Source organism: Abramis brama (genome assembly GCF_963993115.1).
Source record: "Abramis brama genome assembly, chromosome: 16".
Lineage (NCBI taxonomy): Eukaryota > Metazoa > Chordata > Actinopteri > Cypriniformes > Leuciscidae > Abramis > Abramis brama.
Window position 1 is genome coordinate 20,503,010 of NC_139978.1, and position 24,032 is coordinate 20,527,041.

The following is a 24,032-nucleotide window of genomic DNA, read 5'->3' on the forward strand; positions in this document are numbered from 1 at the left end:
GCACCTGCGATGATACAGGCCTGTTTCTCTATGCTTTGAACACGTGCCCCCTTCCTCGCACTGACCCCCCTTTTCTTCTCTGCGTTTCACCCACAGCTGTTTGTTTTTGTCACCTAATTTGCAGATATTAAGCACACAACAAGTAGACCTTTTGTTCTCGTCGTCAAAGCTGTCCTTTATGTGGCTGTGCTGCGGAGTGGGTTGAGGACGTTTCCCTGTTTTCCTAATTTCTCTCTGTCTTTCACCCTCCCAAACTGTAAAACATCTTATGTCAGATAGCCTGATGTGGTAATTTCTAAATTAAATAGTCTTATTCAAGTCTCAATTATTTATGATAATAAATAATTACCCCCCCCCCCCCCCCCCCCCGTCTCCCATTGGTCAGTCAAACAGATAGCCCCGCCCCAAAGTCACATCATTGGTTGAGCTAATGTTGATATGTCAGGCTGGATGAGATTACACACATCACCTTTAAGGCAACAACTACACAATTTAAAATGTTATGGTTCATTGCAATGAAGTTAAATTCATTCACATTAATTATTAGCCATCAACAATTTTTTAAAGGTATTTATTCATCTATTAATAGGTTATTTTATATTAATGTTGAGTTATAAAAATGATATTGTTTGTTGTGAATTCATGTTCATTTGTAATCAATGTTATTTTAGTATTATTTATATACTCTTGTAGTGTTTCTTAATGTTTTGAATTAGCTTTTATTTTTATATTTTTAATTTTAGTTTAGGTTTTAGTAATTTTCTTATGCGCTTTTGTCATTTTATTAGTTTATCAGAATTTTAGTACGTCAACTTCAAATTTCAATTAGCTGCCGAGGCAAAATTTCTGATTCTGATTTTTCTGAAGTTTAAGTTTCATCTAATATTTATATTTTATTTTATTTCAGCTTTATTTTAATTGTTTATTAATTGTTTTAGTTGATTAAAATACTATAATTTATTATAATATTAACAATATATTAGTATATGTAAAAATTACATTAGCATAGTTTAAGAATTGCAGTAAAAGTATTATTCATTTTTAGTTCATGTTATCCAAAAGGTTAACTAATTTAAACTAATCGAACCTTACGGTAGGCTAATTGATTTAATTAATTAAACCTTTGGGTTTAGTGTGCGCTAATATGTGGTTGATAACTAAGTTATCAGGGCAAATTGCAAACTAGACAAGACGGTAGATGAGGATGCACAACTAGTGACGCTTTGTTTTGGGTGACGGAAACTAACAGATCCCAGAAACAACTGTATCACAATACCCATCGAGAGCTTCTGGATATTATCTGTAATCGAAGGGCAAGGTCAACACAACCTTTCTTGTTAGGACAGCTGTAGTCAAACATAATAGGACTTTCAAGAGCATGGTATCTAGAGGCAGTACATCTATGGCATGTTTGTTTTCTCAGCTGCTGGACACAAGAGGGAGGGAGGACTCGTGATTACACTGCGCCAACATACATTGAGCTCTATAGGTCCATAGGGATGAAGGTGTTACTGTAAAGGGGCACAAAAGGAGGGATTTTATAAGCTGGTGAAAGATGTGAAGGGTCAATACAGTTGATATGTGAAGGCAAGTCCGCTTGGTGCTGTTATTGGTGTAGAAATTGCACACTTTATCTTTAGGTGATGTTGCATTGTAGGAAACTTAGTTTGACATATTACAAAGAGGCTTTTTTACTACAGTATATCTATCCAATAACATAACAAAAGCTCGAACAACACTGTTGCACTTGGAGTGTTAAAGCTTGGATTGCTATAAATAAATTTTGTTGCTTTGAAGGAAACTTAGTTTGACATATTACAAAGAAGGTTTGGAAATTCATGGCCATCTTTATGCATACTTTTTCCATCTCCGTGACAGATTCCTCTCTATTAACCCTCATGTCGAGATCGAAACGGACACACTGTATCTATTTCACTTAGTGACGTCTCGTCGACTTGCTGTCTGCTTGATAATGCACAGGTATGGATCTGTCCGTACTCTCCTGTCTTATGAGGAACCAGCTCTCAGACTCAGAATCTGAGTCACAGAGTCAGTGTATCTCCTTCAGCTGCCTGTTGAACAAGGGCAGGTGGATTTCTAAAAAGGGCGTTTATTGATTTTTTTTTTTTTTTTTTAACCCAACGTCCTTTAATGCTGTTAGAACTGTGACGTAGTGATTACCAAACACACTCTACACACTTTGGAGCTATGTTGCTCAAAAAGTCTGCAGTATCTCGGTCCCATTCCTGCACGTATTCCTTGTCTTTTTTTCCACTTCCTTGTCTTTTCTTTTCCAATAAAAAAAGGCAGATCACTGTTGCAAAATCAATTTCTCAATCAGTATTTTTGTCTTTTTTTCCAGTACCAAAACAAGACTAGTGAAGATACTCTACTATATTATAAAAAAAATATTGTGTGGCCAAAATATATTTGGATACTTGTAGAAAATTATGAATGACTACTGTAAACAAATTAGTTGCATAAATAACAAAATAATATAATATAAATAAAAATATATACTATAGAAAAAAGTATTGAATGCATTTAAATATACATAAAATGTGTTCAATACACAATTCTTTCTATAGTATATATTTTGTGTATATATTATATTGTTTTGCAACTACTTTGTTAATATATATATTAACACTTTCTAAGTATTTATATAGATTTATTATATGTCATAGTCATAGCAATCTATGAAAAAAACCCACATCTGGAATATATTTAGTATCTGATGTAAAAGCATAATATATACATATATATATATTTTTTTTAAATTTTTTTTTTTAGCATAAACCTCACAAATTTAGGTTAGATTAATAAAATAGACTTCATTCAGGATGTATTATGTAAATAAATAAGTCTGGTCTTAGGAACAGCTTAACCCTCTTTTGGCGTTAAAAGCTACTGTCAGGATTTACTAAAGACACGCAGTGAAAAATTTGCGCTAAAAAAGGCATGGACAGTTATTTTGAATTTGAATTTGCAGGAGTTTCCTATTCAGACGCAGAATTTATGGAAGGAGAGTATTTAAATGAATCACGCAAGTTGATTTAGTAAGGTTTGCTCTCGTCAATTTCCTGGTATTTGCGGCATTATTTAACACACCAAAAAAGTGTCTTAAACCTGATTCAAATTCATGCTGCTCTCTGTAGATTGTGTTGGTCATTATGGAAATGATCCGGCTGTGTCTGTGTTCTTTCATTTGCGAGTCGTCAGTAAATCGCGTGCAGAACTTTCCACTCCCATTGGCGCTTTTTTGGAATTGTGCTCTCACGCTAATTTGCCCTGTTTAGTAAATCTGGCCCTTAACAAATTATATAAATTTGCTTTCCAAGTAAATCAATCTCGTTTTAAGGAGGTTTAAATATTTATAATGGAAAACAATACAAAATCCTGATTAAGACAAATATATATATATATATTGTGTTGACACAATCACAGTCAGTGTGCTTTTATAAAGGGCAGACCTGCCCTCATGTGATCTATAATTCACAAAAGTCTTGCCTTACCCGTGGTGATGAGTGCACCCTAATGCTGCTAAAACTCAGAGGCTTATATTACCTGGACTACAGAGCTAATGTGTTCACCGACATGCGTCATGTGTCATCATTTATCGTCCTGCAGCAGCAAAGATACTCTGAGGTTCGCCACATTCAAAGGCAGGGGGCTTTAACTCATTTGGAAGTGAACCCCGAGGCAAAGTTAACCGGTGGGACAAAGAAGTCCTGATAAAGACAATAAGGGAGAGAAAGACAAAAAGGGGAAAAAAAGCAAGTGTAACCCAAGTACCCCAGGCCGGGTGTTATGCCGTCTGTCAATGCCGGAGTGTGTTTTTACGAGGCTGTGGTCAGACAGCATAAAAAGCCCAGAAGCAGTAAAACTGCCACAGAAATCACACTTGGCATTTTAATAATGCCACTTAGGCACAGACTCATGTGCAAGAATAACAGGGAGTGATTGTTGTGCATTCTTACACACAAGACCCTCCACAGGGCAAAGGTTCGAGGGGACCCAACGCATGAGGTTTCACAGAGGCAGAACATCTCCGTTTCCAAGGTTTTGCTTTATTGTGGCGGCAGATGAAAGTGAGTCTTTTGCGAGCGCTTTGAGAAATTCACATCAGTTCACTAGGCTGTCTCCAGGTTTTATACTGAACGCTTTGCTTCGTCCTTCATCAATTCACTTACGTCCTTCAGCATTCTTAACCTCGTTTTACACTTTTTAAGCTTGGTGAAGAAGCCTCTCAGTACTCATATGCCGCACATTTACAGTAATCTTTGAGATAGTAATAATTATAAATACATTTAAATCTCGTTTCCAGATGTTGTGCCAAAGCCTGTGACGTTTTGTTGGAGTGAAGTCGGTACAGTAGAAGACATCACAGTTGAATACGACTTGAACGTTTACAGTTTCAGGTTCCAAATGTAATATTCCTACTGTTACCTTGGAAATGCATTAACAATGGCAGGATACAGGGGGGAGAAGAGTGAGCACTTTTCACAAATTACAGTCTTATACCAATACTTAAAAAAAATAGATTAGGGTCCAATTCTCACGACTAACTAACTATTAACTACAGTACGACTTTTGCCTCAATAAACTCCTAATTCTGCTTATTAATAGTTAGTAAGGCAATTGTTAAGTTTAGGGATGTAGAATACGGTCATGCAGAATAAAGCATTAATATGTAATATATAAACAGCCAATATGCTAATATGCATGCTAATAAGCAACTAGTTAATAGTGAGAATTGGATTGAATTTTACAAACAAAAAAAAGATTTAGAACCCCGAATCCCATGTTTTTTGTAGTTATAATGATTAGAGACAGTTACGTTCAAAAATTTGCGGTCAGTAAGATTTTTTCTTTCTTTTTGGGGAATTAATACTATTATTCATATGATCTATATGATCAGGGGTGTGTAAAATGGATCAAAAGTGAGAGTAAAGACTTACATTATTACAGAAGATTTCTATTTTAAATAAATGCTGATCTTTTGAACTTTCTATTCATCAAAGCATCCTGAATCAAACACATTAAACGCATCAAATGTGTTTTGGTAGCATAGGAAATCATTTGGACCCTAGTGTACGCGATGGAAAGACAAGTAAATAATCTCATTCTATGCTGTTAAAAGAGTTGCTATGCAACAAGTGAAATGTCAAGTACTGGAGAGTCAATAAATCATTGTCTACATTTCTATTAACATAATTATTTCACTAGCATTTTGTCCAGTTGCTAATGTTTTTGGGTAGTAAAACTAAATGTCAAGCTCCGACAGTATAGAACTGCTATAAGTGGGTAAATAAAGTGTTTTAAAACTGAAACAAAAAGGTGATCTTTACAGCATCTGAAATTATCATTTTTCCTAGGGTTTTACCTAAAACTTTGATGATAAAAAAGTCAATGTCCATGTTGTTTTACAGCTCCCCATTTATGTTTGATTAATTAATGGGTTATTTTTTTAAGAGAACAATGCACCTGACTTATTTTTATTCATTTCATTTTAGATTCATATTCCAGACACATTTGAAACACAGACGCACATTCAGCGAACAAAAGGTGAAAGAACATTTGGCCTTTTTCCTGTGTTTGTGGAACATGTCACTGGTTTCCTATGTGATTTTACTCCAAACTGTCACTCAGTTTGAATGAACATAAAACTTTGTGTAAGAACATTGTTAGTGTAATTGAAGGGAATTTCCCTCTGCACAGGATAACACACACTACCATATTGCAGTCCCTGTTTGAACGGAATACCTTCATACATAAAGTACTTTTCCTTTTGTTTCTTTTTTTTATGGTGTTTGCAAAGGCACTTAAAGCGATAGTTCACCCATAAATGAAAATTCTGTCATTAATTACTCACCCTCATGTCGTTATAAACTTTTGCGAATCTGTGAAACAAAAAAGGAGAGATTTTGAATTTTGCTGCTTGCACTTTTCCATACAATTACAATGAATGGGACTGAAGCTTTCAAGCCTCAAAAAGGACCCAAAGGCACAGACAATAGACACAATAGAAGTATTCGTATGTTTCAGAAGACTTGAAATATGGTGCATGAGTTGTATGAACTTCTTTCATGATACTTTATGGTGCTTTTTGTCATTTTAGAGCTTGACAGCCCCAGTTTCCATTCACTTTCAATTAATCTGCAAAAATCCACCTTTTGTGTTCCACAAAAGAAAGCCATACAGGTTTAGAGCAACATGGGGGTGAGTAAATAATGACAAGACGTTCATTTTTGGCTGAACTTTCTCTTAAAACTATCCCATAGCAGTTTTTCCTGTAGCTTGTGTAGAAATAACGGTGGCAGGGTGTGTCTGTGTGTGTGTGTGTGTTCTTTCACTTTCCACAAACAGAAACATAATCTCAGCACCAATGAGTCACTGTTCTTCTTTACCCACCACATCGTCCTCTTGCCTCTCGCTCACAGTTCCCCCCCTCTTATAGGAGACGTCGGGGAAGTGATAAATTCTGTCTGTCTTCTCTACAAACTCTAATTGCGTCTTTTTGACTTCCATTGAAAGGGTTTTTGGAGACAATCAAGCATTTTATTAAGATTACTCTGTTAGAAGTGGTGGGATACTGTACCGATGACTAAAACAGAGGCGACTGAGATGAAATAAGGCAAAGGAAAGCTCTCCTGATTTGAAAGTACATCATTTTTCATTAAGCTCCTCACTCTGTTTATTTGTGCGCTGCTAACTTTTCCATGGCTTTAATGGACACTGCATGAAAAGAGTCTTTCATGTGGAGAGAAATGAAAAAGGCAGCGGAAAACCAAACACACACTCGGGCCAGAGTGACTGCATGTGTGGAGCTGTGCTCGTGGAGGGAGTCTTATGGTGGACGGGACGTCCGTACGGCTCACAGAGGCAAGTGTGTTAATGGCGAACGATGAATTTCAGGGTTTTCTGTTTGATTTGTCCCAAATGACAAAATGCTAAATTCAGGGTTGTAAAATAATTAGGCCTTGAGCAAGTGCTGAAAGCCTTGCAGGCATTGTCACACAAGTGTTTCTAGCCTGTGATCTCACTGAATAATCACTTTGTCCTGTTTCGTCGGTGTGTGTTTGTTCTCGGAGTGGAGATGTTCACCTTTGCTTCCTGCTGGCTGGAGCTCAGGCACTCTTATGTTCAGTATTACAAGGGTTAAGGATGAAAACGAATGTTTTTATTTTAAATTTAGGTTAACACGCATCAATGGTTTTGAAAACTTTTATCATAAAGTTTTAATTTAATGACTTTAAATATAATGTGGTGCAAATTGTTCTTACACCTCAATTACTGTACATATAGGTTTACATCTAAATTATTATTAAAAAACGGTATGATTTTCTTTTTAAATCATGAGTCATTAATTCATAAATATCAGTGGCATAAGTGGCATTTTACAGCCTGCTCTAACCTATATGAATATATTTGATGTATGAAATATATATGATATTTTAAGATTCTCACTGACCTGGACACATAGTCATGAGGGGAAATGATATCATGGTATCAATGGTATCACTTCCTGTTTTATGTTTTTTTTTCCCAGCATTGTAGTCACACCACATGAATTTGGTGGACAAAAATATCATTAAGCAGTGAAGCAGATTTGGTAAAATATTATTTCTAAGAAATAATCATTTTCATTGGGGTTTTCATTCTTTTATCAATATTTATGTCTTTATTCCCTTCAAAATGTGCATAAAAACAATAAAAATAATAAAAAAACATGCATAAGTCATGTTGTAGTTTTTTAACTAATTAATCAATAGGACAATTTTTTTTTAATCTTTTGTATATTTGTATTTGTATCAAAAAACCTTCTTGACACCAAAATCCAGTCCTCAACTTTCTCCTCGGGGTCAAAGCAAGTGACGGAAAACCCCGTTTTGCTTTTTGCAGAGTGATGTATTGTAGGAGGGTGTTTCCCCCGGATAGCTGATCACCTTGTTTTCTTTTCTGCCCTGTTTTTGACAAGATGAGTGGACTTGGGCACAGCAGGGCTGTTTGTTCCCCTGTGTGGAAAAGTTTTTACTGCCATCTCGAAACAATTGCCATTCCCTGAGGCAAATTGAGTGTGGAGGAGGACTTTCGTCTCCCCTCTATCTTTTATGACTTTAAATTCCTCTCGTCTTTCAAAGGCGGCGGATCCGATGATCTTGGGTGGGCCTGTGAATGCCTCTTAATGACAGAGCGGCGATGCACCCGCTTATCGGCCCAAAGTGAGAAGTCTTTGCTTTCCACCACATTAATTTTTCACAGCAGATTTGAGTGAGAAAAACAGTTGACCCTTGCTACTTTTTCTTCAAAACGCGATGACTTTATTGGGTTTCTCACGGTCAAATTACTATAATTTTGCTTTTGATGCAGTTATTTTGTCCTGGGTTATGGTTCTTTTAAGGTCTTGAATGGTCGCAGAGCAGTCAAGAGTGAAATAGTTCCCTCTTTCTGTAATGTAGACAAATATAGTTCTTATTTTGGTTAGGCGGTTGCAGCATTACATTTCCTAACCATTTTAGGGAAGGATATTTCAACTGATGGAGACGTTGATAAAGTTGCGTCCGTGAGAAGTGATTTGAAAATGCTAATGCTAATGCTAATGATTGTTGCTTACTTCATTCACCATATTAAGGTGTAACTAGTTTAATACAACAGGAGCTGCGGATGAGAGATGTCCCAGGCTGAGCAGCGGTGTGTGTGTGTGTGTGTTTGCGTGTGGTGTGTGTGCGTGTGGGTTTGGCCGGACAGAGAAAGGGAAGTGGCACAGGAGGGAGGAGACTGTGCATCACTGCTCTATAGATCCTGATGTGATAATGGAGTAATAATAGCAGGCCTGCCACCACCCATCTCCCACCACATCAGTCTTTCTGCCAGCTCTGTCTACGTGTCCCTCGCTCACTCCACCATTTCCGTTTTCCTGTTTCTCTCTCCATCTCCAGCCTCAGTCTGCTCTCTCTCTCTCTCTCTCTCTCTCTCTCTCTCTCTCTCTCTCTCTCTCTCTCTCTCTCTCTCTCTCTCTCTCTCTCTCTCTCTCTCTCTCTCTCTCTCTGCAGAAATGCTACAGTAAAAACCTGTTAATTGGTCAACTAAGTTACTTTACCATCTAGTAAATTATATTAGATCTAATGGGACAGTCGACTTTATTTTTCATCAAAATCCTGTAGAAATGATGTTTTTTATTTTTAGAGACTGCATTTTATGTTATATTTAACAATTATATTTAACATTATATAAACCTTGTTTATGTTCCCAAAAGTTGCATTTTATTTTAATATTCAAGTTTCTTCTTATTTATCATTTATGTACATTTAGATGTTTTATTTAACACATTGTTTACTGCATTATTTTTGTGTCATGTTTATGGTAAGACAAATTTTGGAAACACTTTACAATAAGGTTTCAGTAGTTAACGTTAGTTACCTAGTTAACATGAATTAAGAATTAACAAGACTTCTACAGCATTTATTAATCGAAATTAATGTTAATTTCAACATTTACTGTACTAATACATTATTAAAATCAAAAGCTGTATTTCATTATAAACTGTAAAATATACAGGCACAAAAGTGGCAGCCTGTAACAGCTGAAACATTATCACTGGATATTTACAGAGAATTTCTGTCAACCACAGCTGCATTTTTAGCATAAATTTTGACAGGACTTTTAACCTGAGATAAAAGCAGCAGGAGAGAATTTCCTTTGTCGGTGTTCCTTCTTACACACACACACACACACACCCCAAATAAAATAAGCATGCTGTCAGGTCAGTCATATTCTTGATTATTTGGCTCTGACTCATGTTGTGCCTTTATAAATGCTTGTCGGCATGCGTTATGAGGATAAATCATAATTTCTGTCATGTCTTTCAAAGGGCAGCAGAATTTTTTGATAATATCATGGCAGTGTACAGCTTTTCATTTTTACCTGTCTGAGACTGTTGTGACTTGCTTCTTTGTACGATTCCTTACGTCTGGAATATTACGTTTTAGCAACTGAAAGATGGGTTAAAACAAGAGTAAGCAGGCTAAGAATTAAAAAAGAAACATAATCCCATGTAAATATAGCTATTTCATGCGATAATTGGTTTAGGTCTGATTTCCATACTGCAAGATGAGACTTTAAAGCATCTTTCCAGCACTCAAATCCCAAAGCATTCCTTCCTTCCATTAGCTGTCTATACTCTAGAAACCATAATGCAGACTTTGCTTTTTTGAGAAGTGAGTGAAATGTGATTTTCTTCTTATTCGGAAGATTATGAGAGGAGCTCTTTTGAAGGAGGAAGGTTTAATTATTTCCTCTCGTTCTACCTCGCCGGAATGCTCTCCCCACTGCGAGCTCGTGCTCGAAACGTGCTTCTCTTTTCCTGCTCGGCTCTCTGATGCGCTTCAAAGACAGCATTGATGTCTTGTTCAACCTTCTGAAAATGCCGTCATGGTTCGTGGATGTAATTTGAAACCTTTAAATCATTTTGTGGTGTGTTTCGTCTGAGTCTGATCTACGTTTCACATTGTGCCCGATCAAATCTTATTTAAATTATGAATGAAAAAAAAATCACATTGAAAATCTAGGGGTCTAAATAAAATTGAATCCTAAACTATATAAACAGAAAGTATTATGATTTAAAGCATTTGAAACAAAAACAAAAAGAGAATGAAGAAGAAACAGTTACTGTATGATTCTTCACTATTTCACTAATAACCAATCAAATAAATTTTGATGTTTTTTGGTTGACATTTAATTTCTTATTTTACTATATTTAGCAATATTGAAATAAATTACAAATATAAAATAATGTCATTGTCACATGATACTGCAGAAATCATTCTAATATGGTGATTTGGTGCTCAAGAAACATTTATTATTATCAGTGTTGAAATCAGTTGTGCTGCTTAAAATTTTTGTGCAGAGCAGACCATGATAATTATTTTTTTTTTTTACTAAAAAAGAATACTAAAGAACAGCACATTATAAATGTATGTACTCTCATTCATCTTTGCTCTATAAAAGTTGTAATTTCTTAAAAAACAACTACAGACCTCAAACTTTTGAACTATATATATGGACCCCACTGTATATGTTAGCTGAGATGTCATGCCCATTCAAACCAAGAGACGTATATCACAACTGTTCACTGTTTTCAACCATATGTTTATTTTATGTTTGTGACATTTTAAATACAGATAAATACTAGCAAAAACATTTATAGTTTGTAAAACATGCACTGATGTCTATGGAAGCGGCAATAATCCATTCAAATATAATTTGACGACGTGTTTTATTGATATCCGATATTCTACACATTGCGTAGTTAACTATAAAGTTACTCTAATCTTAGAATATTGTAGGTACAAAAGGAATATTGCCCCAAAGTTGTCATCCTTTGGTGAATTTCTTAGTTTTGAAGCTAAAATCACACAGCCTTGGCGATTTGTGCAGAACCATCGTTTTTTCGTTGGGGGAATCCGTCCAAAATATTACAAAAAAATTATTTTTATCCTTCTGTTAAAATTATTTTCCTAATCGACTGAACTCTACTGTACGTTAAAGGCAATTGAGGACGTTAGGTTTGCAGGACTTCAAAGAACAGGCTCTGATTCACAAAAGCAGTGCACAATGCTGAGATAAGCTGCAGTTCGCCTTGCGGTGTCAGTTCTTATATGCTTTAAATTTGTTTTTTTCTATAAGCAACAAAATACATGGAAGACTAAATTGATGCAGGATTTATATATGCAAGGATTTATATATTCCCCCCCCCCCCTTCTCCCAAAGTGGTGCCCCCTCAAAAATACCAAGTGCATGACGCCCCTGTATGTTAGCTATATGAAATTATTCACAACCTTTTGTTTTTCTGTTTCAGTTGAGTCCAGAGCAGCTTGTGCTTCTTTTGGAGTTTCTTCTAGAGGAACCAAAGCTGAGTCTGTCAACGCTAAGACTCCTTCAGACTACTTATAACCTCCAGGCTCAGGATGCTGAGGTAATCAACACTCCTACATATATTTACACCATACACTCTTGCATTTGACTGGTTACTTTGCCTCCAGACCTGCTCCCAGCATCAGTACTGCTTATTCATCAGTATATTTATCTTGATGATACCACAAAACAGTCAACAGTCTCAATAATTACATTGAATTCTAGGTTTAGACAATCAGGAAACTAAAAAGATTAAAAACATCTGTTTTATGGCTTCAGTGCATTCATAATGTATCATATTAGTGTGTCTTAGTAGTTCATAGTTTTCTTTTCAATGTTAAAATAGTTTCTTCTCTGCCAGTTTAATATGCAGAGATTACTGTAAGTAACCATTTTTCTGAGTCTGAAGGTTCAGGAGAACTATTTGAAAAAAAACAATCATTAGTTTTCATTTTATTGAACAGTAAAAGTGTTTTTAATACCTTCTTTCTTTTGCCGTTTCCTCTCCACACCTTTTCAAATATTGACTAGAGGCAGGCTGAACTCATTTGTCACGTCTCCACCAACACCTCTTATGTTCACAGCTGAAAAACCACACCAATCCATCAGTCTTATCATTTTCTGTTGTTCTCCTCCTTGAGTTTGTATACCGTAACACTAATACTGCTGACATTTACTCTTCTACCACAGTGAATAAGTTTCTTGCATTTATTTGTAAGTAATCTCATCATTCTGTTGAAGATAGAGAGGTTTCGAAAATATCATGTCTACTTGAATTCCCTGAAACGTCCTCTCGCTTGGCCGTATCAGACAAACGCAAGTGAAGCTATCTGATTTCTCCCAGATTATGGGGAGTTTTCTTCTTAAGACTTACAGGGGTTTCGGGCCGTGCTCTGCTCTCTTTGAGAAGCGCACGCTAGCCAAACGCTAACCTCTGTGGTATTTGCCTCCTGATTCAATTACTGTCCCGGCAGCCAATTAGGCCACGTTGTGATACTCAGTCAATTCAGAGGAGGCTAGCTTCTGTTTGGGAGCAAAATTTGGCAGGCCGGCAGTGACCTACCACAACGTTCTTTTGAAACGAAGCACTATTTGGCAGCACGAATGATGTAAGATAATACGAAATGTGACCACAGTAAGTCCCAGACTACCACAGTTAGTTTCAAACCGAGGCCCAATGGGAGGTTTTCATCAAGACCTTCCAGGAAAAACAAAAGGCCCTCTAAAAATAAATCAGGTTATTACTACCACGTGCCCCTCCCTCCGTCCCACCCGCTCTCTGGCTTCTTTTCTCTGCTCCTTGTCCCAGGCTCCGACGGTCATCTTTTCTTTCAGCCAGATTTAATTCTCCTGCACGCTATAGACATTTTTTTGACCATTCTGAAACACCGTCACCATTTAGCCTCTTTTTTCCTTTCATGAATTGCTGCTGACACATAATTTTCTTGTTTTAAAATAGACGGGAATCCTTATTAGCTGTGCATAATTATTAGCTCTGCCTGTAGATCGCTTTAAGGTTACAATAAAAATGAGAGGTGTGGTCGGCGCCACTCAGTCTATGTGGGTCACGACTGGGCGTTGTTCTCACATAAGAAATGAATCACTGGATATATCATAATTAGTGGTACTTGCAAAGGCAAGCATGGCCATTAATATTGCTCAAAACTAAGGGTTAGGGATTTAAACAAACCCCTAACCCGGAGTATTAAACTCGTCATGACTCGTTTACAGACGTGAATTATGCCTCAGATTGTGTGGCTTGTTGAAGAGAGGTGTGCTATTTACTTTTGTAAAGCGATCAGACTTTTAATTTTCACCTGGTGCACAGTAAAATGGGTGGAAACATCCTGTAGACTTATGATGATGGAGGGTTCTGAGCCATACCTAGAGACCAGAATATCATTAAGAACTGGGGCTTGTGTCCCTTTATAAGAAAATGTGTGTTTACAATGTTTTCTTATTTTGCTAAAAAATGTATACTTACTGCATGGATTTCCCAGCCAGGACCCAGATTGGGTCAATGGCTGGAGCAGATAATAGATTTCTTGCCCATCGAAGAAATTACAAGTAAACAGCATTCAAGACTGCAAGAGTTTCAATCTATATGGGCCTTAGTACTAAATTATATAGAGACTATAAAATGATAAACTCAAATGGAATAATGGATAACCCACAGACTGTGGTAGTGTAGATTCTTCTATTTTTTGTATTATTTATTTTATTTTATTTTCTGGTCGATATACTTGGTAGTATTTCCCTTGATGTTTTTTGTGATTGTATTGTTTGTGTAATATGTGTTAAATTGTGAATAAAAAAAAGAAAAAAAAGGGGAAAAAAAGAACTGGGGCTTGGGATCTTTTGACTGGACCTGTAAGCAACCATCTAACAAACAGCCAGTGTAGCCTGGCAACTACGTTCAACATTATGGGCCCTATCTTACACCCGGCGCAATGCAGCGCCAAGCGCGATGCAAGTGTTTTTTGCTAGTTTCAGTCCGACGCAGTTATCATTTTCACGTCCTGCGTCACGTTGTTTATATAGCAAATGCATTTGCGCCCATTTGTGTGCCCATGGGCGTGCTGGTCTGAAAACAAGATGTGTTCTGCCGCATTGTTGGCATGTTGCTATTTTGAGGCAACAGAAATAGACTGCGCCATTGACCAACTGAAACCTGGTCTAAAGTCAATGACGCAATATAATTTTTTTTATTATTTAAAGAGCATGTTAGTAATGTGCACTCTGCTTATTAAACACACAGGGACGCACGTACAGCAGCACACAAACATGCCAAATATAAAAGGATTACAATGTAAAAGATTATTATTGTGTACATAAAGATAAGGTGGAATCCGGCTTGTCCCGTAGATGATCTGCTTGTGCACTTTTACCTCACGCACGAGCAGTTCTGTTTGTGCTCTGGAGACGTGTTCGGTCTTTCCACTATCAAATTCCGTCATGTAAATAGTAAATCTGCCATGGCGTGAGCGCAACTGGCATTTAAAGTGAATGGGAGACTCTGATTGGTTTAACGCACGTAAATCCCAAAACACAGCCATTACTCATTAAGAGAATAGGGACAACCCTTTTAGACCATGCGCCTGGCGCGCCGACCATTTTTCCCGTCATTAAAATGAGCAAAAGTGGATTCGGACACGCCCTAAGTGAACTTGCACCCTGCGCTTTAGACCATGCGCTTAGATCGTTAAAATAAGGCCCTATATCATTCTGCCAGTTTTGCACACATTTAGTAAGGAACCACCTAGCAATGCCCTCGCAATCAGTCACTACCTAACACCCGCATAGTAACGCTCTAAAACAACTCAGAACAGCTTACCAACTGCGTAGTGATGCCCTGGCAAGCACTACAGCGTCTTATGTGGTCATTTTGCACAGACAAGCACCACTTGTTGTTTTGTTTGCTTCGGATTTTCTTGAAAAAATGTGTGTGTGTGTGTGTACCTGGTATTCCTTATGTTATGGGGACCAAATGTCCCCACAAAGATAGTAATATCAGTAATTGTTGACCTTGTGGGATTTTTTTTAAGGTCCCCATGAGGAAAACAGCTCAAAAACAAGTTTTTGAAAATGTAAAAATGCAGAAAGTTTTCTGTGATGGGTAGGGTTAGGGTTAGGGGAATATATAGTTTGTACAGTCTAAAAGCCATTGGTCACACTTTAGATTAGGGTCCCATTCTCAATAACTACGACTTTTGCCTCAATAAAATCCTAATTACTGCTTATTAATGGTTTATAAGGGAATTAAGTTTAGATATTGAGTAGGATTAAGAGATGTAGAATATGGTCATGCAGAATAAGGCATTAATATGTGCTTTATAAGTACTAATAAACAGCCAATATCCTAGTAATGGGTATGCTAATAAGAAACTAGATCATAGTGAGAATTGGACTAAAGTGTTACCAAGTCATTATGTCTACGGAAAGTCCCCTTAAAATATGAAAACCTAACATGCGCATGTGTGTGTGTGTTGGAAGATATTTTGTTTATACTTGATTTATAAAGGAATAAGGAAACTATGATTCATTTAGAAGAATACTAGAGGGTCAAATTTAGGACGAGGTTTAAGTTAATCCGCCTTCAGTACAGTCTCCATTCCATTACACAATATCGTACTTCAGAACCCTGCGTAGGAGTTTCTGAGATGTTTGAACAGTATTTGGGATGGATTCCGGTTAGATTAGGCATGCCAATCAGGAGAGAATAGCACCTCTCAGTCCTCGGTGTGTGATGTGTGCCGTGTATTTCGTGCGAGCACAGGCAAAAGCAAGAGGACTAAGCGTTGTGGTATGCTGTTTCATGTGAGGACTCGTGTGCGTGTGTATATTGCGCGTGAGTGCGAATACCATCTGTTGGTCAGGCACACAGAACGCATTGTATCACAGCTACTCTCAAAACCCGGTCACAAAGTTCACACGGACAACCGGCCAGGAAGAGAGCGATTGATAAAAGGCATATCAGAAGTTTTCTAGATGTGCTCTGTAATAATATGTGTGTTCCTAGAAAAAAAATCACATGTATCGCAACATTGGCTGCTTGATGAGAGGTTAGATGACACCCGTTCCATTTGAAAAGCATTTTATTGGAATCCAAAAAGCATGAAACAGTGACGGCATAAAACAAGAATCTTTTTCATTTACCACACATACTCAAGTATTTAAAACCTTTGTGTGAACATTTTTACATAGAAATCATGATTCATCAGTAGGTTTGCACTTAAATTAAGGATAAAATGGTTGGCTTTAGAAACCTGGAATGTTGTTAAGCCAAAAAAATATATATATTTTTATTAATATTTTTATTATAAAAAATCGGTAACACTTTAGTTTAGGGTCCAACCTAAAGTCCTACCCAATAGGCAAGGCAAGGCAAGTTTATTTATATAGCACATTTCATACACAATGGCAATTCAAAGTGCTTTACATAGAAGAAATTAAAATAATAAAAAGAAATAAGAATAATTAAAACAGTTTAGAATAAAGAAATAAAATAAAATACAGTACAGTAAAAACAGTCAGACGAACAGTGACACAGTGCTCATTCATTAAATTATCTAATTCAACTACCTTACTAACTATCAATAAGCAGTAAATTAGGAGTTTATTGAGGCAAAAGTTGTAGTTAATAGTGATTTAACTAACTAATAGTGAATTGGACCCTAAATTAAAGTGTGACCAAAAAATCTGATAACTAGTAACCCCATAAAATAAATAACATACAATAATTATTACTTATTGTATGGTATGTGTATTATAGCTTAATCTGGTTGTGCATAAAAGTTGAGGAAAAATATCTTCAATTAAATATATACCATTCAAACCATTCAAAAGTTTGCGGTCGGTAAGATTTTTAAAATATTTTTTAAACAAGTCTCACATGCTCAAGACTGCATTTATTTGATAAAAATATAGTAAAAACAGTAATATTGTGAAATAGTATTACAATTTAAAATAACTATTTTCTGTGATGCAAAGTTGAATTTTCAGCATCATTACTCCAGTCTTCAGTGTCACATGATCCTTCAGAAATCATTCTAATACGATGATTTGGTGCTCAAGAAACATTTATTATTATCGTCTACCTACATTTTTTGGAAACCGTGTTTGTGAACAAGTAATTACAAGTGATTCTGAAAACGGCACACTTGGTTTTCCTCAAATATCTTGCTTTTCGTATATGAGAGCTCCTCTTTAGAGAGCGCAAGGATGCGTTTGCACCTGTACAGGCGCAGAAAGGCTGTTAAATGGTGATTTGAGCATGTATTATGTTCACTGTGGGGGTGTGCTTTCTTTTTAGAATAATCCTTTTTCCTCAACGTCAGAATGAGAATAATGTGTGTATGCACCTGGGAAGTTTTGCGTGGGAACTTTTTCTGTACTCAATAATTAATGAATGAGACCGAATGACTGTAACACGTTTCACTACATTAAAACTACAAGAATGCTTTCTTGCAATCATCATTAACGAAATAACTTAAAACGCACAGTAATTAAACTCACAGATCAAACAGGGACTTCTGGGATGATCTCTTCCCAGGGTGACGTGACCCATGTCATTTAAAGGTTGCGCTCTTGACGTATTATGAAATATTGCATCACTGGTGATAAATGACCTGAGGCTTTTGTCTGGTTATGATGGAGCCTCTGTAGTCCCGCCATCTGCTGTATCAGGAAGTTCTTGTAAGGCTGGCATATCTTTATATCAATCTCAGTGTGTGCATAATGTCACCATGTGTCCAACATGGCTTAACCTACGCGTTTTAAAAGGCACGTATTGGTATATTAGCATGTGCATGTGACCGTTTGGAAATAAGCTTGAGTATGCATGGTTACGGGTTTACGTGCATATGTGTCGCTGTGCCCTCCTCTGTGCCCTGTTTAGACCCGGTCCGGCAGCTGCAGAGGGGATCAGAGTTGAGCTGCATTCCTGGGGAGACCCCTGAGGCAGGACAGCTGCAGTGTGTGTGTGTCTCTCTCTCTCTCTCTCTCTCTCTCTCTCTCTCTCTCTCTCTCTCTCTCTCTCTCTCTCTCTCTCTCTCTCTCTCTCTCTCTCTCTCTCTCTCCCTCTCGAGAGAGACGCAGTAATTACACGGGACATTCCACAATTTATTACTGCAAGCAAACGTGTACATGCACACAGAAACGCTCCCACAGATGCAGTGTAATCACTGATGCTCATGGCATGTTACTTTAGTCCGCTGTGGACACACAGAGGTCAGCCAATAGTGATCAGACATACTGACCTCACTTTAAAGGAACAGTGCACCCACAAATGGATGAATTTTATCATCTACTCACCCTGAAATTCCTACGATTATGTTCTACACAAAAAGTGATATCTTACAGAATGCCTGGGTCGCCCTTTTACGTATAATTTCTGCAGTAATTTATACATACTTCCCTGCTACATAGAATGCAAAAAGCAACAGAACAATTGAACAATACCTGGATGATGTACCGCATCTGCACTTTGCTATCCCACGAGGCCACTGGCTCTAAGATGACAAATATCTATAATTAAATATATACTATACACAACTGTTCAAATGTTTGGGGTTGGTAAGATCTTTCAATGTTTTTGGTTATTCTCACCAAGGCTGCATTTATTTGATCAAAAATACAGTAATATTGTGAAATATTATTAGAATTTAAAATAACTGTTTTCTATTTAAATATTTCCTGTGATGGCAAAGCTGTATTTTCAGCATCATTACTCCAGTTTTCCTCCAGAAATTATTCTAATATGCTGATTTTCTAATTGATTTATTACCAATGTTGAAAACAGTTGTGCTGCTTAATGTTTTTATGGAAACATGATTTTTTTTTTTTTCAGGATTCTTTGATTAATAGAAAGTTCAATAGAACAGTATTTATTTGACATAGAAATCTTTTGTAAAGTGTCTTTACTGTCACTTTTGAACAATTTAATACATCTTTGCAGAATAAAAGTATTAATTAACGAATCATTTTAAAAAAAATCTTACCGACCCCAAACATTTGAACGTTAGTGTATGCATGTATAAATGTATCAAATTAAATTAAATGTATATTATTTAATATAAATAAAATTTGTATTTTTAAGTTAAATTTAGTGTGTAAATCTAGACTTAAAGCTTCATGCAAGAAATAGACTGAAATGTAAGTAATTGGATGAACTATCCCTTTAAGCCAACGGATCATCATTTAAGCAATTTTTCTCTCACATTCACCAATACCTCTTAAACCCTTCCTCTTCCCGTCAGTTTTAATGAGTGAGATACCTAATGCTGCGTGCGTATTAAGTTTATTGGATTCTTCAAGTGTCCTTAGGTTAGGTTAATGTAGGTCAGGCTGTCTGACTGAACAAAATTTCTTCCTGTTGTGGGAGTTTAGGTCATTGTTATCATTAACTGTTACCACACCCCAGGCGAGAGGAACCTTTATCCCATACACACAGGTTTGCTTGCTGTTTGTGTCTAGACAGATGTGTTATTCTGTGCGTGTATCTGAGGTATTTGCCTTACTGCTAATTACTGATGTGTGTTTTCTCGAGTATGTGGCTGTTGTCACTGTGGCTTCTGTGGGCTGCGAGTGGTTCTGTGAACCTGACGGGAAAGCAATTTGATCTTCTCTTTTGTGTGTGTGTGGGTGTGTGTGTTCTCACATATGTGGTTTATTATGAGGACACAAATGTCTGTAATGTAGGTATTACAACATAAACATTGTTTATGAGACACTTCCTGTGTCCTGTGTTTTTCGAAATTCAAAACATGCAGAAAGTTTTCTGTACAAAAACCTTTACGGAGAGTCCCCGTAAAACACGTATACAAGTATGTGTGTGAGGGTGTGTTTCGCAAGTCGACAATGCCCAGCCAGCAATTCAAATTTTGTACTTGCCTGCCAACATTTTCACTTAAAAATTGCTAAATAGCAAAAAATGTGTGCCAAAGAAAACAAATGTTATATATATTGATTTCATTTATCTTCTGAAATGTGTTGTGCGCCCCAAGACCTACAGTACACTTTCACATCAAAACCAAAAGCAAACAAAAACTGAACATATTTTACATCAGACATTACATCTATTTTATGTTGTTTATTTCATTGAAAGTTACATTTTATTTTTAAAAAGTCCATGATAGCTATAAATTAAAAAAATAGACCGCATACAGTGCAAAATATATGATTATAATTTTCAACACATTCTAACTTTCCAAATATTTGATTCATTTTTATTTAATTTTCTTCCTGTGGAAGCTTGGTTGCTTTTCCATATTTGATTCAAAGAGCACAAGCCACTCGCATCATCATAAATCAGGCCAGTCGATTGGTGAAAACTAATATTACCAGTCACAAACATTTTGTTCCTCATTAATTCAATTTGCTGGCTTACCAACGGGAATAAGTTGCCACATAGATTTCTGATCTATAAATATGCTGCCACAGATTTCATATGGGACCCTGCAATGTACTGTATCTTTTGATTGTATTTGCTTGTTATAATGTAATATGTCAGGTTTTATCTTCTCGCTAAAGCACCTTTGTTATGTGCATATAGCACTTGGCGAGTGTACATTTTGTGAAACTGACTGAACAGTGGATACTGAAATCATATCTGTGCAAACTTTTTCATGAACTACATTTGATTAAAAAAATGCATGACACAACATCTGACACATGAAAGAGAAAGAACAAAACAAGAAACACAACAGAGATCAGCTGAAATGATAACGTTTGCAGGCAGGTGAAGACAGAGGAGACTGCGGAAACCTCATTCCTCGTAATTGCACGGTGACATTTGAACATGTTGCTTAAATAGACGGTGATTTGTGACCGGAAGGCTCTTTGCAGTGCCGCTGCTTCCTGTTGTTTTCCTGAGTCACTTCACACCTCGTCTTAAAGCAAACATTCTCACACACTTGTACACACACTCACACAATCTAACTTCATTAATCATTAAACTGCCTGCCACCTTCAGGCCCCGCAAACTCCCGGCTATTCAGCTTCAATTAAACCCCTGCTGCGTGTGGGGGAGCGAAAGACTTTGCTTAAGATCACTAACATGCTTATTATGATGCAGAACTATCATGTCCATCCTCTGAATCAGCAGATTCACTTAAGCAAAATTGAAAGCATTTGAGGCATAATGTTAGTTACCACAAAAAAAAAAAAAAATCAACTCGTCTCTCCTCAAATCTGGCTTACAGTCAGGAGTTACAATGGAAGTGAATGGGGCCAATGCATAAACCTTGGTTTAAAAAAAAAGTACTCAATAGTTTAGAGACAAAACGCAACCGTGTTTTAAGTAAAAGCTTCTGCCAAATGCATAAACATGATGTTAGTGTGAAAGAAATCACTTTACCTTTTTTTTTTTTGTTAAAAAAACCCCTCAAACGACTAAAAATTCATGATTTAAACATGCTTTTGATGCATTTTAATAGAATTAATTTAAGTGCTTTTATAAAATTATATGGTTCAGATCAAGCGTGCCGCACAAGCCCTGAAAAATGAAGCCAAAACGTCTTGATCGCCCCCCGGTGACTGGTCCTAGTATAGGTCATAAGCCCCGCCTCCCCGTGTTATTCAACGGGACGTGAGATCAACTAAACAATTAAATTACACTTCAAATATCTTTTTTCCAAAGGTGGTTTCTTTCATTTGCTGTCGTTTTTAGCACGCTGATGTAAGTTCAATTGTCTGTTTCAAAAATAAGTTGGTTTTTAGTTAGTTACGTGATGCGGTGGTGTAACATCATGATTGACAGCTGTGATTGACAGGTTCTCTGAGCGAAGTAGTCACTGAAGCACCAACGGACATGTTTTCGGGATCTTCGGAGTACTGAGGAGATTGTATTTACTTTATTTTAACAAGCCTCTTGTCGTACTGCAATCAATTTTTAAAAAAGTGTGCAGAATGCTCTCTACCTGAGTGCGTTCTGCGAGAGTGCATGATTTCGCAGCTTTACTTCCTGCTCACTACTGCGCAGGTCTGGTCCCGAGATCGCTACTGCGCAGACTCAAGTTCCAATATGTCAGCGCCATATCGGGACACTGGCGGCTTCAGTTCTCATCAATGGAAGAGAGCGAAGGGGCGTCGTCCATCTTTTTTTACAGTCTATGGTTCAGATTTGTTTAAAGTAAAAAAAATTGCATCATTCACATTGTAAGTGCCTCACTAGCTTCGTTTCCATTACCCTTCAAATTGCGCAAATTGAAATTGCGAATGGAAAAAACAGCCAATGGAAACGCGTCAATTTTGCAAAAACTACCATATATCGCAAAAAAAGTTTCTATGCTTACATGAGGTGTTTTTTCAGGCAATCCGAAAAAGGAATACTTCGCAAAACTGCAATGGAAAGTTTTTTCGCATTTACAGGTCACCTGGCATAACGTAAAAGTCAAAAATTCTTTAAAGACGGCACGGTATGTTTGGACACGAAGACGAGACAGTTCTTTATTAAACTTTATTCAAGAATTCTAAACAAAAAAGAAATGCCACAATTTATTCGTTGCCATGTTTGGAATGACTTATCGTGAGAGGAAAAAAAATAAGTTTTAGTCGCATAACATCGGTTAATGGTTTTTATTGACATTTAGAAAATATCGCAAAAGATTTTGCGCAAATCTGTAATGGAAACCAGGCTACTGTAACCTCTTTTTTTTTTTAAACAAGAAAACAAGTAACTTATTATTTTTGCGGTACACTCTTAAAAATAAGGGTTCTTTATTGGATTTGATGTTTCCATGAAGAACCTTTAACATCCATGGAACCTTTCCATTACACAAACGGTTCTTTATAGTGGAAAAGGTTCTTTAGACTATTAAAATATTCTTCACACATGATCACACTGTCATGGTTCTTTTAAGAACTGTGATCACTGAAAGGTTCTTTGGGGAACCAAAAATGAATCTTCCAAGGCATCACTGTGAAAAACACTTTTTGGACCCTTTATATTTAAGAGTGCACATTATGCCAATGTCATACTGAAAATGGAATATTCCTTTAAATACGGTCACTCCTAAAAACTGATGAGTGTGCCAGTGATACAAATGTGTAACGAGATCCCCCTGGCGTGTATGAGGTCAGGCTTTGGGCCGTGCTCAGCGCTGCTGTTGTTAGGTCACTGTGAGGAAAGAGTTGAATGACAGCAAAGAACCAGAACGGGAATGAGAACGAGGGAGAGACAGAGCCAGTCTGTGATCTCTCCGCTCTGCTGTGCTAACACAGCCTCCATTTATACGCAAAAGAGAGAGAGAGAGAGAACATCAAGCGTAAACAGAGCACACACCTCCACTGACACACGCTTGCTTCAACATAAAACACACTGATAACAAAACCACAGAGTCATGCGCTTTCCCAGATTTCCCCATATGCGTGTGATTCTTACAGATGGTGACGTCCTGTGAGCTCAGTGTTATTACAGAGCTGTTGGACTGCTTTCATCTTGTTTAATCACTTTCTATCTGTCTCTTTCTTATTAGGTGAAACATCGCTGGTGTGAACTTGCGGTCAAGCATAAACACACAGCGGCATACCGAGACGTTGAGCTCTTTCTGATCCATGACCAGGTACATGAGTGGTTCTCTAGCGCTTTGTTCCCAAACTTAATGAGCTGTCTTTAT

General features: G+C 37.0%; 1 protein-coding gene across 2 annotated transcripts in view; it reads left to right on the forward strand.

The window, feature by feature from the left end:
* aopep (aminopeptidase O (putative)) overlaps window positions 1-24,032 on the forward strand; it is an 81,758-nt gene that overhangs the window by 51,632 nt on the left and 6,094 nt on the right. For both annotated transcript variants that reach the window (XM_084086590.1, XM_084086591.1), the window contains exons 14-15: window positions 11,861-11,977; window positions 23,892-23,978. In XM_084086590.1, the coding sequence (XP_083942716.1) occupies window positions 11,861-11,977; window positions 23,892-23,978 (204 nt within the window). The remainder of the gene's footprint in view (window positions 1-11,860; window positions 11,978-23,891; window positions 23,979-24,032) is intronic.